We start from the raw sequence: 16,162 nt of genomic DNA on the forward strand, positions 1-16,162 counted from the left end.
ATCTATTTGCCGCACCGTTAAACATTATCATGTCGTAGCTCCTATGATAATAAATCAAACGCACTGTAATTTAGCAAATAATTGAGCGGCAAATAACGTCCTCGTGTACTTTCTGTGAATGCCAGCGAAAGAGCCAAAATGGCGGGCGATTATATTAAGTATTTATCGAGCCTTAAGAAATGAATAACATCTTCATAAGCAAATCACAAGACGCACACGTTTAAATGTAGCCGACCTGCAACGCGATTGGCTGCCAGAAATTAGAGCAATTAGTACATTGTTCTTCTCAATAATACACGAGTACTGTCATTGTCATCGTGTGGACTGCAACAACGACTATTATGTTGCTGTGTTGGGTGGGATACCCATTGTTGTAGGGTGAATCATTAGCAATAAAAGTCACATTATTGTCTGGTACTGGGTAAAAGTAAGAATAAAAGTTACAATATTATAACATTTTATAAGTAGTCTGTATTTCTATATTTCCTTAACTGGAAAATGTTTCCTGAGCAAAATAGTTAGGCAAACAAAGGTTAAAAAAAATTTTCTGCAAATGATACATTTAACGGCATACATTTTATTGCATTCAACAATACATACAAGTCAATAATGTACATAGGAAAAGCAACATTTTAAATACAATAATTTGTTCACAATAAGAATCTGCTGTTGCAGTTCACTGCTTTACATTTACTCATATAGAATACCATGTTCAATTTTCAATGTCAGAAATAAAAATGCAGTTTAGACCTTGGTCTCTGTTGAAGCAGAACTTCTCTTAAACATTAAACTAGATGGTGGGATCTTCAACCCTTTCTACAATAACACCAGTCAGGAAGCAGTTACGGTATGGCTGTCCAAAACATAAACTGTAGTTCATGGTCTATTTAGTATACAGTACTTGTTTAGTAACTGTTATATATTAAATGATGACTTACAGTTAGATTTATGTTCAAACAGTCTCACGTAAAGGTCTTCCTCATATCTTCGAACGAAAATTAACATAATCAAGAATTATTTATATTTCAGTAAATATGATGATAGCTTCCTATCATAATTTCCTTACATGTGCGTACAGTGACTTATGTATAATCACGATGTATATAAATCTTTACAAACTGCATATCAAATGATTTGTTAATTTTGTTATGTAAACTACTCCCCCATGTTAATAGAAGTTATTATTGTATTATACATTAATTGATTGCAAGTTTTGGCTATATTCCATCATCTTTAGATTTCTAGTTAGGTCTTATGATTGTTTCTGATTCTTGTTTTTGGTGTCTGACTTCTCATTTTTTTTATACATTTGGTGGGGATAAAGAAAAGAATATACAAATAAAATTGGAAACAAGCACAGGACTTCACTACATACATAAAGATGGCGGATATGTAGCAGACACTAGTCACTGATTCAGACTACCACAATAATTCCAATTAACACAGAAAAACTATTTATAAACTAATTTATCAAACTAACTAAGTAACATATACTCTCTTTGCACGATGGATGACAGCAGTTTAAATTGAAATAAATATATTTTATGAAGATAGTTTTTAATTTTATATATCATAAGAAGATATAAAAAATATAATTATAATATATTGAGAAATATATGTAATCTTAATGTGGGCCAATTTACTTACTACACAACTGTGTCATAACTGATCATGACTTCGGTATTTCTGGACTTTCTACAGCAACCAGTTATTGTGAGTTAATGAAATTGCATAGTAGCCTATGTCAAAAATAATGCTAAGTAGGAAACAACGAAACATCGTGTAAAAAATACATTAGTCTTTCCTTTAATCAGTAACTCCTTACACTAACTTTGTTTATTATAAATATAAACCATGACAATTGCTAAACAACAAGGTTACTAATGTGATAGCCATTTTGAGAATTCAAGTCTTGTGGGATTGGCAAGTAACTAATTTCCCATTACTTCTTTGACAATATTTTTCTTAATAATCTGTCAGTTTACTGTAGCCCTACGAAAAAAATTCACACGAAAACTTGTCTATCAATTTCTTTTTTAACTGAATCATTATTGTGCTCTTGTTTCAGATAAGGTACACAAACAACTTACCAAGTATTATTAAATGTCATCGGATGTATTCACTGACAGACAATGACTCTGGAAAATTTTTCACCACAACTCTGGGTAAAATCAATGTAGATCAGTTTGATGAACACCATTTTCTGCAGCATTACACATTTTTGCAATGACACACATTTCCAGCAGGAAATATAACTTCAATTTCCTGCACCATTCTTACAGCTCACAGTGCACGATGAATTGTATCTCAGATCACTTAAGAATGTATATCCAACAAAATAACGTACTTTTGTATTATGTAAAATATTGATTTGGACATTAGAAATTCAAAAAAATTTCATCCATTTCCTTGTATGTCATCGTCATCAATCATCATAATCGCATTCATAACCACGTAAATTATAATTTTTATCATCAACATCACTACCAGTATAATCACTATCGTCAACATCACTACCAATACAATCATTATCGTCAACATCACCACCAATATAATCATCATAATCATCATAATCATCATCATCATCATCATCATCACTCTCAACACCTCTTCTTCTTAATTTCAAATGTGGCATTTCTTGCAACAGTCTCTCCCACAATTCATCCTTCACTCTACCTCCATATATAACGAGTTCTTTCACGTGACCAAGATGTGATGGAATCAACTCAAAAGTAAACCCTCTGAAACCATAGTTACTTACATGTAAAACTCTCAGGTTTTTGCACTTGCGTAAACTTGGAAGTAGAGAATCATTTAAGTCAACGAAGTGCGTCAAATTAAGCTCTCTTAAGTTAGGACAACCATCTGCTACATATTCTAAACATTTTGGAATCACTTCTGGATAACCTGAAAGTGCCAGATATCTCAGGTTCTTGCAGTTACCAATGTGTTTAAATCCTTCTTCTAACACATGCTCTGAGCCACTTACATGAAGGTCAATGAGTTGGGGACAGTTCTTCAATACAGAGCTCAAGTCATATGCATCAAACACTAGATTGGTTACATTGGATAAAGAACCTGCTTCAAATAAACTAGGAACTGCTTTAAACTGTGTATCAGAGAGATACCGAAGCATTAAAATCTTCAAATTCTTCAGATTTCTTATGAGTTTAAAGTCATTGGCAGTCATATCTGAAAACTGGAAAAAACCAGTATAATGTAAAAGCTCCAAGTTCTTACACTGTATTATACATTTGAATGTTTCTAACGATATGGAACACTCGACATGAAAAGATAACAGTTGTGTTTGCTTCTTTGTTAGGAAATACCTAACGTCTTCATCCTTGAACTGGTTGCCCCCTAAATTCATGTGCTGCAAAGAAGGGCACCCATCAGCAATTGGTTTCAGTACTCCATCCCGTGCTGTTGCATATCGGTTATTGAAACCTAAATGAGTTAGATTCTGGAGACTGCCTATTAGTTGGGAAAACGGTAATTGATTATATTCTTTAAGGCATGGAATTATTAATTTCTTTATATTAGAAAAGCAGTTCGTAAGTTTTACCAACAGAGGATACTCCAGTGTATGGCTTTCATCCAAATACAAATATTCAACATCTTCACAGTATGTGCACAATGCGTTAATAATCAGTTCTGTGTTTCTTCCTCTAGTCGACAAATAAGCCCTCAGGCATGGCATGTTTTTCATCATATTCACCCTATCTTTGTCCAGCATTGTATCATCAGGTACAAATACTTTGTTTTTCCACAGCTTCCTATCTCTAGACAGCTCCTTCCAACGAGAGTTCACATGTTGCACAGAGAGAGCCAAATCAATCACATCCAAATACGAGAATATCTCCAGCATCACTTCATTTGGTAACAGTTCAATCATCTTGCCACCGACACTGCTGCAGATTACACACCAAACTGAAACAATTGCAAATTTATATTACTTTCCAGAAAAATTTATTTTTGCTTAATTTTAAGAACACAGCCTTCGATTAACTACTAATATCATATCTTACTAATTTCTGTCCTGTCTGATTATTAGGCCTGTGACATTGGAGCATATTTACAGTGAAAGAAAGTCAACTCACTCCAGGATATACACAGAGTACGCAGCACTGCTCCGTCTTGTACAGTACAGTCTGGAGAAGAGAATATTGCACACATCTCTCTGAATTAATTTCTATCTTTATTTAACTTCATTTCAACTATTAGAAAATTCCATTCAACACATGTGGGCTTAGATGTATTGTCTATTGCGTGTTTACTTTATAATTACAGTGAACAACAAGATGCATTTCGAAAGTGAATGACAGTCTATTACTGTCTAATACAGATTTGAATGCAGAAAAGCTGCGAAACGACAGATGCCTATGTGAAATATTTGACGTCATTCAATTCGATATCTAAATTATCTACAGTGTATTATTGTCACCCGACAGAATAGCTATCTGACAGAGTGAACTGTGATGTGTACCATCTTTCTGTATGTTGTTTTCAACGTAGTTACTGTCTTTAACACAGGATAGCATGCTGCATCGGTAACAATCAGAAGTACTTTCTTATGCTCTATACCTGATGGCCATAATAAGTACATTTCATGTTGAAAAACCCCACATATTGTAGAATTCTTCACAGCATTTATCACATCACACGACAGTAGGTATGATCCAGCAGGGCCTTCCGGATCCAGAACCCCAACAATCGCATTAACTACATGCCGTCCAACAACATCTGTCGTCTCATCAATTGACACCAGATGTATTGGTTTGTTAGTTTACATCTGATCTCAGTAATGCATGTGTTGTAAATTTTCTCGACATAGTACTTCCGTAGTCTGATGTGGAATTTCTCTTCTAGTGTATTTCTATAAAAACTCGCGGAACGCCGTATTTGCGAGTTTGCTAAACGATATGTCGGCAGGTATAAATGCCTTACACATGTCTTCATAAAATGTTGAATTTGACATAGGGTCCTTCAGCACATTTCCTTGTTCCATCCATTTATGTTTCATTGTACTTACAGTCTTTGAACATTAAATTCCTTGTTTTTAGTAGACGTAATGCTGATATTGCAACATTTACAATACAGATTGTTATTTAGAATGTAAAATACATCTGCACCATACTGTGAAGCTAAATATTCTAGTTTCCAAGAAGTGTTTCTTTCAGTAGCGGCCGGTGATCGAAATCCTCGGTGAGGCTAGATGCAACTAGTTTAAGTACCTCCGATAGGAAATGTTTATGATATTAATTATTATTGTTAATATCATTATTACTGTATTATTATTATTATTATTATTATTATTATTATTATTATTATTATTACTACTACTATTAATGAAAAATAATTTCACTCACCAAATAAGCTGTTATGCTGTGAGTTTCAATGCTTGTTTCAGTGTGATGAAGCAACCCATATTATGTGTTGAAATTCCCCTTTCTTTCTTTTCTTTTTATTTTTTTCCTTTGACAGCAACAAACAAGGCCAAGAGAAGTTTATTTTGCACCACATTACCACTTAACAATTTATGTTGCCCTTACCAGGATGCAATAGAAACTCGCGTTTTAAGATTCAGAAATATTCTCAGAGTTGTCGTAGGTATCTCGATAGTGTCTCTCTTTATTTAAAACTTCCTTTCTTTCAGTATTATTTCTTCTCGAAAAAGGACACTCTAACAATGAATTAACTGCACCAGCATTATTTCTCTCATTTGTTTCTGTTTATATTTTCCCGAAATATATAACAACATTGGCCCACATTCACTACTGTACTAAGAAGTACAATAGTACAACATCTTCGCTTAAGTCATAACCTAAGACATAAGGGGAGAGAATAGTGTGGGTCTCTGCCTGCCAAAGAGCTGGAATTTGTGTTATTTATGGCCTATTTAGGAAGATAAGTCACCATTGCTATTCCCACCCCACTCTACCCTTGAGGCCGGCCCATGGTTGGGAGGAGTGAAACCTGACCAGGCCAAGACGCCTGACGAATTGTGCCTCAGCTACAACGTTTTAAGCGTAAACTCAAAGCCCGCGAAAAGACTGGAAATGCTTAAGCCAGACCAGGCATGAGCGATCCTGGCCTCAGGAACAAATTTTACTCCAAAACAGGTCTATATACTTCACAAGCCAGACCCAGCACAAGCGATCCTGGCCTCAGGAACAAATTTTACTCCAAAACAGGTCTATATACATCACAAGCCAGACCCGGCACAAGCGATCCTGGCCTCAGAAACATATTTTACTGCAAAACAGGTCTATATACATCACAAAGTTTTCAAATACTTCTACAGTGATATATGCTTCATTCAAATAACTAACACATTATATAAAACACAAAATTTGATTTCAGTTAAGCCAAGTGACTGAGGCCGGGCCTCACTTGCCTCAGTCAATCAGCCACTACAGGTTTCTTTCCTTCTCAGCCATACTGCGGAGAGCACTGCACTTCACAACAGTTTGTATTACAATTGAATGAACTGTACCACGACGGTTGTGTTGTCTCCGTACACACATACACTTGCGTACTCTGTGTATATCCTGTAGTGAATTGGCTCCCTTTCACTGTAAACATGCTCCAATGTCACAGGCCTACTGATTATTTTATGGAATATCAAAGAATATCAGAATAACGAGGGATCCCAGATTTTCAAAATATAAAATGTATACATTTGGTTGTATATCCTAATACAACTACAGTTCCATATGTGGGCTTACAATTAAAATGTTGGTGTTTTAGGATGCATTGTATTAATTGGACTTATTTTGTTATGCCACAATGTGACAAGTTTCTGGTTTTTGATGCTTCCGTTTTCAGAAATTTACAGTGCAACTGATTAATAATGTTTAACCTAATTTCGATTTAAAGCAGAAGACCGTAAATATTTGGTATGGTTTAATGTAATGGTATGCTAATATCGCCAACCTGCTCCACAACCTGCTTTCCTGATGGCATTATTTGTATGAAATGTATTTTGTATCATGCTGCGACAAAAGCAAGTACAGAAATACACTTGATGTCCAACTTCGCAAGAGGATGCACCAATTGCCATTCAGAACTGTGAGAATATGTAACAAAAATAACAGTGATCTAATAAATAAAATTTCAATAAAAAAAAGTTTCAGGGATTGTTTTTGCATCATTCAGTACTTTGTATTGATTACGGACTTCGAATGTTGTATAAAAATACAATATTTCCATGTGCTGATTAATTGTGTATGATATAAAATGTTGAACGCCTTATGTAATAATAATTGTGTATGATATAAAATGTTGAACGCCTTATGTAATAAAATAATATTGTAACATTTTATATGCGATAACTGGAGATATATACAGCCTACATTTCTATAACTGGAAAAAGTTTCCTGAGCAAAATAGTTACCGTAGGAAAACAAAGGTTTAAAAAAAAAAAAAATTTCAAATTATACACTTAAATAGCATACATTTTATTGCATTCAACACAACGTACAAGTCAATAATGTACATGGAAAACCAACTTTGTAAATACAATAATTTCTCACAATAAGGAAGTAATGTTGCAGTTCACAGCTTTATTGTTCTCATATAATATTACTTGTCGCATGAATGATTGCTGGCTGCCAGTAGGCAAACTACAGCTTAAACACTGCATAGGAGATGGATAACGAAGCGCCAATACCTTTCTCGAAATCAGCAATCATTCTTGCAACGAGTAATACCTTCCTCCATTTTTAAGCAATCAGATACAATAATGTAGCTTAGATCTTGATCTCAGGTGAAGCAGAACTTTCCTTTAACATTAAACAAAATGGTGGGATCTTAAACTTTTTCAGCAAAAGTATACAATTTTTTGGGCTCTGTGATTCATGGACTATTTATTATAGAGTACTGGTTTAGTAAGTGTTGTAATGTGTCATAATATTACCAACCAAATGATGACTTGGTATTAGATGTGTATTCAAACATTCTCATAAGTATTTTCCTTACCTCTTCTGACAGTATATTAATATAATCAAGTAGATACCAGTGTTATTTATATTCTAATAAAAACTACTGAAATCTTTGTATCATAAGAAATGTAATACATATACATAATATGTATACCTAATCACTATGTATATCAACCTGTACATTCAGTATGTAAAATGATTCGGTGATCTCTTTCTATGCACAACTCTCCTGTGTTAATAAAAATCATTATCACACTTTACCTTAGTTAATGGTTTGTTTCGGTTTGATATCCGACATCTTCATTTCTAGAGAGGTTTGGCACTTCTTTTCTGTTTCTTCTTTTCCGTGCATTGATGGGGATGCAGAAGGAAATACAGATAGAAACTGGACACAAACCCAGCACCTCATCAGAAATATGAAGATGGTGGATATCAAGTAGAAAAAAGTCATTGACTAAGAATACTACAGTAATTTAAATTGTAACAGAAAAGTTGGGCAAAGTTCTTTGTATAACGAATTTACCTAACCATTAGTAATACAAGAAATGGAAATCTACCCTCTTTAGTATCAGTCAAGTTTTCTTTTTCTTTTTTATTTCCAAGATTCTGTTATGCACACAACTAAGTAGCAAATCTCCTCTTTGCATGGTAATAGTAGTTTAAATTTAAATAAATTGATTATATGAAGATAGTTTTCTATTTCATATATTGCAAGAAGGTACAGAAAGTGTAATTCTAACATAGACCAATTTGCTTACTACACACCCATATAGTAAATTAATCAGAACATTGTTATTTCTGGAGCTTCTCTAGCAATGTTATTGTGTGTTGTAATCAAACTGAATGGCATGTCAATAAGAATGGTAAATACGAAATAACACATCATAGGGCAAAAAAAAGAATATTAAACTCTCCATTAATGGCTGACTCAAGCATATCACATTTGTTATAGCATAAACATCAACCTCAACAATCGGCAAACGACAAATTGCATTCAGTTCCCAATGCGCTGTCTGTTCTCAGAACTCAGTCTTGTGACTCCATAAAAAAATCACAGTGCGATACTAACTTCTTTATTACATAATTTGCCAGCTTACTGCACAAAAAAATTCACGAAGAGACCTGTCGACTATCTTTTTAACGGGACTGTCTTACAGTTCTTATTGAAAATAACACTCAATAACAATCCACTTAGAATTACTAAATCTCATCGAATGTATTCATTCATAGGTCCTGTAATATGCACAAATTTCGACCACAAGTTTGAATCAAATCACTGTAAGATCAGTTTGAAAAAAACATTCTTTCCAGCATCATGCATTTCTTAGTATTAATCATCGTCATCATTAGGGCCCGGATTTTGATGACTTTGCATCTTTTTTCTGATGATGCTAAGACAATGCTCTATGGAAGATAAATGTAGCTCATATCATCTTCAGTGAAATTAAACCAATTTGATGGGTCATTTTTTATGCATTTTTGGACACTTTTCTCTGATAGGGCATTTTTTTACGGATTATTACTATTAGTCATATTTCAAACAAATCCGGGTTTTTGTCATTTTTAGCGATTTTTATTGCATTATTGTTAATATTAGTAAAATTATGTTCCTGAAGCACGAAATCCATGAATTCTTGGAAATCTGTTGCATTGTGGCCTCCCCTATTCATGTTCTGTTAAACATTTGGACTCGTCCAACTAACCGGTCATGTCTACCGTATTTACTCGCGTAATTCACGCCATCGCATATTTCACGCACCCAAATTATTTACTATATAATTTAATAAATTAATTTCCTCGTATATTTCACGCATTTAATATTCGTGAAATACTGTAACAAGTACATGCTGAAACTTGAAGTAATGAGTGTGTTATGTCGAGGAGCCCTGAATGTACGGTATCTTAAATGCCGTAACGAGAGAGTGCATAGCGGTATTTGGGACCGGACAGCTACCTGTTACAGCATCCTTCTCGTCTATGAAAATCCTTTAAAAATACCGGTATAGGGTATTGACCTCCCCCTACCATTTGAATGGGGGTGGTTTGAAAGCTTTGTGTTGGATCGCATCAGTTGAGTTTGAGACTCGAAAAGGGAGACCTGTCAAAACCCGTCTGTTAAAAGTTTTAACAATGAATGATAAATCCCGATATTCGAGTCATACTGCGTCCTTCAAATTAAAAGTTATTGCGTATGCAGAAACACATGGCAACAGAGCAGCTGGGCGTGAATTCACAGTTCCAGAATTTAATATTCGCTACTGGAGGAAACAAAATCAAGCTCTTCAAGAAACAAATGCATCAAGGAAAGCATTTCGTGGGCCAAAAAGTGGAAAATTCCCTGATCTTGAAGACAAGTTACTAGGATATGTAAGGGAACTGCGTAGTTTTGTCATTTTTACCCTTAAAAATACCAGCTTGTGAAATTCCTCGCTTAATTCACGCACCCTTAATTTATTGATCGAAATTGCGGGAAAAAAGTGCGTGAAATATTCGAGTAAATACGGTATTTTAAGACAGACTTTGTCCTCTAAGGAATGTGGGGGTGAAATTACCTGCTTGAGGTTCGCACTGTCACGGGTTCTTGTGTACTGGTTACAATTCAGTCATTCACAGAGCGGAAGGTAGTTGTTTAGAGGTACTGAAGTAATATTTCTATTTTTCCATGCCGAAATTAAAAACAAGCAATTCTGCGAAATTAAAACAGTTTGTATCGGAGTATGGCGACACTGTATTTTCTAGTGATGGTACTATATTGTACTGTAAAATTTGTGAAGTGAAGGTTACAGCAGAGAAGAGATTCACCGTGGACCAACATGTGAACAGAGAGAAACATAAACGCGGTCTTCAAGCAGGAGAAAGAAAAAAACAACAGATGCTTCTCGGGCAGTGCACTAATGCAAACTCAGCGAATTCAGTGTTTTACGAAGAGCTATGTCAAGCTTTTGTCTCGGCAAACATCCCATTCCACAAACTCAATAATAATGTCTTCTGAGATCTCCATGTATAAGTCCTTATTAGTTGATAATCGACGGTCCTTCAAATTTGAAAACTTGCAAAAGGTGTTTGTAAGTTATTGTAATGCAGTGTTGAGTGATAATGCCATATTGTGCAAGGAGGTCGACAAATAAAGGTAATTTTTAAGTCATTCTTTTTTATTTTTAGGTCATTTTTAATTGATTTTAAAGTCATAAAGTCATCATTTTAAAGTCATTTTTTAGTATTCTTTAGGTCAAAATCCGGGCCCTAGTCATCATCATCAAAATCTTCATCATCATAATCACTATCATCATAATCATCAAAATCATCATCATCATCATCATCATCATTATCATCAAAAGTATATTCATGATCACTGTCAACAAATTTTCCTGTTAATTTCAAATGTGGCATTTGTTTTAACAGTCTGTCCCACACTCTATTTCTCACCTGACACTCATATATCACGAGTTCTCTCAACTGAACAAGATGTGATGGAATCAAATGAAAATTAGTGCCTCTGAAACCAGAGTGACTTATATCTAAAACTCTCAAGTTTTTGCACTTAAGCACACTTGGAAGTAGAGAATCGTTCAAGCTACAACAGTTCGATAAATCAAGTTTCCTTAAGTTAGGGCAACCAGCAGCTACATATTCTAAACACTTTGATGTCACATTTGAACAGCGTGGAAAGCTCAGAGATCTCAGGTTCTTGCAGTTACCAATGTGTTTAAATCCTTCTTCTAACACAGGCGTTGCGCCATTTACAGAGAGGTCAATCAGTTGAGGACAATTCCTCACCACAGAGCTCAAGTCATACAAATCATATGCTATAAATCCCAGCTTGGTGACATTGGCTAAGCAACCTGCTTCAAGAAAACAAGGAACTACTCTGAATTGTGTTTCAGTGAGATACCACAACATTAGTGTCTTCAAATTCTTCAAATTCTCCAAGAGCTTAATGTTATTCGAAGTTTCATCTGGACAATAGCCAATACCAGTGTACTGTAAGTTTTTCAGGTTCTTACACTGTAAAATACATTTGAATGTTTCTAAAGATATGTAACACTCGACACGAAAAGATAACAGTTGTGTTTGTTTCTTTGTTAGAAAATACTTAATATCTTCGTCCTTAAATCTGTTATCCCATAAATCCAAGTGCGACAATGAAGGACATCCATCAGCAATTGGTTTCAGTACTCCATCTGGTACAAATGAAAATCTGGTAGTGAAACCTAAATGTGTTAGATTCTGAAGACTACCTATTAATTGAGAAAACTGTAGTGGATTGTCTTCTTCAAGATACGGAATTGTTAATTTCTGTATATTAGAAAAGGAGTTCGTGAATTTTACCAACAGAGAATACTCCAGTATGCAGCTTCCATCGAAATCTAGACAGTCAATATCATCACAGTATGTGCATAATGCATTAATAATCAATTCCGTGTTTGTTGCTCCAGTCGACACGTAAGCCCTTAGATATGGCATGTTTTTCAAGGCATGGACAATGTCTTCGTCCAGCATTCTGTCATCGGGTTCAAACACTCTGTCCTTCCAAAGCTTCTTATCTCTATACAGCGCCTTCCATCGAGAATTCACATGTTGCACAGACAGAGTCAAATCATTCGTATCCAAATACGAGAATATCTCCTGGATCACTTCAGTTGGTAACAATTCAATCATCTTGCCACCGAAACTGCTGCAGATCACACACCAAGCTGAAACAATTGCAAATTTTCATTACTTTCTAGAGTGGTTACTTTATTTAGTTTGCATTATTTCAAATATTTTGATTAATTTTAATAACTCAGCCTTCCATTAACTACTCCTGCACGGCACATAGGCACACTCTCTCTCTTTCTCTAATCGTCTAAACTTGTTAGTTGGAAAATAAGACAATTAAATAATTAATTAACCCTGCCATGAATCGTTATGATCAGGATGGTAATCTGGGTGTTGAGGTATTCAAGTGATAACACACACTCATTATAAAACACAACTATTTATTGGAACATGCAAAATAAATTCGTAGCACATAGCATATCCTGCTAACAGTGTGGCGTACACCAAATCCAGCTAATTACCTTACATACGTAGTTGTTTGCCCACGCTGGCATCCATTTTGTCAATCAGCCTTGACATAACCATCACTCAGCACACACATATCCGTTACATACAGATTGGTCACCCCTCAAACGTCACACAACAATGGGTGCCTTCGTCATGGATTCCATATTGTTTAAATTCGTTCTACTGCAAAAACTTGATTAAACATAAGCCAAAACCAACTCACTGAACTGATGATATATATAGAGGCAGGCTTTTAGGTATTTCATAACATGAGAAATGATCCACCAAGAATACAAATACCGACCAGGATTTCACTAGAGTTGACTGAACGCAAATCAGTCAGTAAAATGATAGCAGCTCAAACTAATAAGTGGATCCCAAAACTCGCCGCTAGCTTCCACCCGAATACCTTCTACAATTCCCTCGCAGGTTGCTGCACTCCGAGTACCATTCAGCTTCTGGTAGACTTATCGAACCCAGTTCGATCCCCGGCCTACGTAGCAGCTTGTACTCTTCACAACACTCTCACTTCCCGGCACACCTCAACCTTAGCGAGTCGTTCCACTGAACTAATATCATCTGCGATACCTCGCAGGATCCCGCAACACAGTGTACAATACAACTCCTGGTAAACTTATCGAACCCAGTTCGATCCCCGGCCTACATAGCAGCTCGTACTCTTCACAACACTCTCACTTCCCGGCACACCTCAACCTTAGCGAGTCGTTCCACTGAACTAATATCATCTGCGATACCTCGCAGGATCCCGCAACACAGTGTACAATACAACTCCTGGTAAACTTATCGAACCCGGTTCGATCCCCGGCCTACGTAGCAGCTCGTACTCTTCACAACACTCTCATTTCCCGGCACACCTCAACCTTACCGAGTCGTTCCACTGAACTAATATCATCTGCGATACCTCGCAGGATCCCGCAACACAGTGTACAATACAACTCCTGGTAAACTTATCGAACCCAGTTTGATCCCCGGCCTACGTAGCAGCTCGTACTCTTCACAACACTCTCACTTCCCGGCACACCTCAACCTTAGCGAGTCGTTCCACTGAACTAATATCATCTGCGATACCTCGCAGGATCCCGCAACACAGTGTACAATACAACTCCTGGTAAACTTATCGAACCCAGTTTGATCCCCGGCCTACGTAGCAGCTCGTACTCTTCACAACACTCTCATTTCCCGGCACACCTCAACCTTAGCGAGTCGTTCCACTGAACTAATATCATCTGCGATATCTCGCAGGATCCCGCAACACAGTGTACAATACACCTCCTGGTAAACTTATCGAACCCGGTTCGATCCCCGGCCTACATAGCAGCTCGTACTCTTCACAACACTCTCACTTCCCGGCACACCTCAACCTTAGCGAGTCGTTCCACTGAACTAATATCATCTGCGATACCTCGCAGGATCCCGCAACACAGTGTACAATACAACTCCTGGTAAACTTATCGAACCCAGTTTGATCCCCGGCCTACGTAGCAGCTCGTACTCTTCACAACACTCTCACTTCCCAGCACACCTCAACCTTAGCGAGTCGTTCCACTGAACTAATATCATCTGCGATACCTCGCAGGATCCCGCAACACAGTGTACAATACAACTCCTGGTAAACTTATCGAACCCAGTTTGATCCCCGGCCTACGTAGCAGCTCGTACTCTTCACAACACTCTCACTTCCCGGCACACCTCAACCTTAGCGAGTCGTTCCACTGAACTAATATCATCTGCGATACCTCGCAGGATCCCGCAACACAGTGTACAATACAACTCCTGGTAAACTTATCGAACCCAGTTCGATCCCCGGCCTACATAGCAGCTCGTACTCTTCACAACACTCTCACTTCCCGGCACACCTCAACCTTAGCGAGTCGTTCCACTGAACTAATATCATCTGCGATACCTCGCAGGATCCCGCAACACAGTGTACAATACAACTCCTGGTAAACTTATCGAACCCAGTTTGATCCCCGGCCTACATAGCAGCTCGTACTCTTCACAACACTCTCACTTCCCGGCACACCTCAACCTTAGCGAGTCGTTCCACTGAACTAATATCATCTGCGATACCTCGCAGGATCCCGCAACACAGTGTACAATACAACTCCTGGTAAACTTATCGAACCCAGTTTGATCCCCGGCCTACGTAGCAGCTTGTACTCTTCACAACACTCTCACTTCCCGGCACACCTCAACCTTAGCGAGTCGTTCCACTGAACTAATATCATCTGCGATACCTCGCAGGATCCCGCAACACAGTGTACAATACAACTCCTGGTAAACTTATCGAACCCAGTTTGATCCCCGGCCTACGTAGCAGCTCGTACTCTTCACAACACTCTCACTTCCCGGCACACCTCAACCTTAGCGAGTCGTTCCACTGAACTAATATCATCTGCGATACCTCGCAGGATCCCGCAACACAGTGTACAATACAACTCCTGGTAAACTTATCGAACCCAGTTTGATCCCCGGCCTACGTAGCAGCTTGTACTCTTCACAACACTCTCACTTCCCGGCACACCTCAACCTTAGCGAGTCGTTCCACTGAACTAATATCATCTGCGATACCTCGCAGGATCCCGCAACACAGTGTACAATACAACTCCTGGTAAACTTATCGAACCCAGTTTGATCCCCGGCCTACGTAGCAGCTCGTACTCTTCACAACACTCTCACTTCCCGGCACACCTCAACCTTAGCGAGTCGTTCCACTGAACTAATATCATCTGCGATACCTCGCAGGATCCCGCAACACAGTGTACAATACAACTCCTGGTAAACTTATCGAACCCAGTTCGATCCCCGGCCTACATAGCAGCTCGTACTCTTCACAACACTCTCACTTCCTGGCACACCTCAACCTTAGCGAGTCGTTCCACTGAACTAATATCATCTGCGATACCTCGCAGGATCCCGCAACACAGTGTACAATACAACTCCTGGTAAACTTATCGAACCCGGTTCGATCCCCGGCCTACGTAGGAGCTTGTACCCTGTACACATCCGACCTTCATGAGCCCAAACACTAGACTGACGCTATTTTCCGAGATGAAACTAGCTCCACAGACCAAATCTAAATCACGCCATAGTCTTGACCAATCAGCAAGCGCTATGATGAAATAATTAATTCTCCCCGGATCAAATAATTA

At 37.5% G+C, this 16,162-nt stretch overlaps 1 protein-coding gene across 3 annotated transcripts in view; it reads right to left on the reverse strand.

The window, feature by feature from the left end:
* LOC138695076 (F-box/LRR-repeat protein 2-like) overlaps positions 1 to 16,162 on the reverse strand; it is a 361,245-nt gene that overhangs the window by 105,313 nt on the left and 239,770 nt on the right. The window contains exon 3 of one of the 3 annotated variants that reach the window (XM_069819454.1): positions 7,271 to 12,637. The exons of the other annotated variants lie outside the window; for them this stretch is intronic. Within the exon in view, the coding sequence (XP_069675555.1) occupies positions 11,187 to 12,602 (1,416 nt within the window). The 5' untranslated portion in view covers positions 12,603 to 12,637 and the 3' untranslated portion in view covers positions 7,271 to 11,186. Of the gene's footprint in view, positions 1 to 7,270; positions 12,638 to 16,162 lie in introns of those variants that run through there. 3 annotated transcript variants of the gene reach the window in all.

Source organism: Periplaneta americana, chromosome 2 (assembly GCF_040183065.1).
Source record: "Periplaneta americana isolate PAMFEO1 chromosome 2, P.americana_PAMFEO1_priV1, whole genome shotgun sequence".
NCBI classification, from domain to species: domain Eukaryota; kingdom Metazoa; phylum Arthropoda; class Insecta; order Blattodea; family Blattidae; genus Periplaneta; species Periplaneta americana.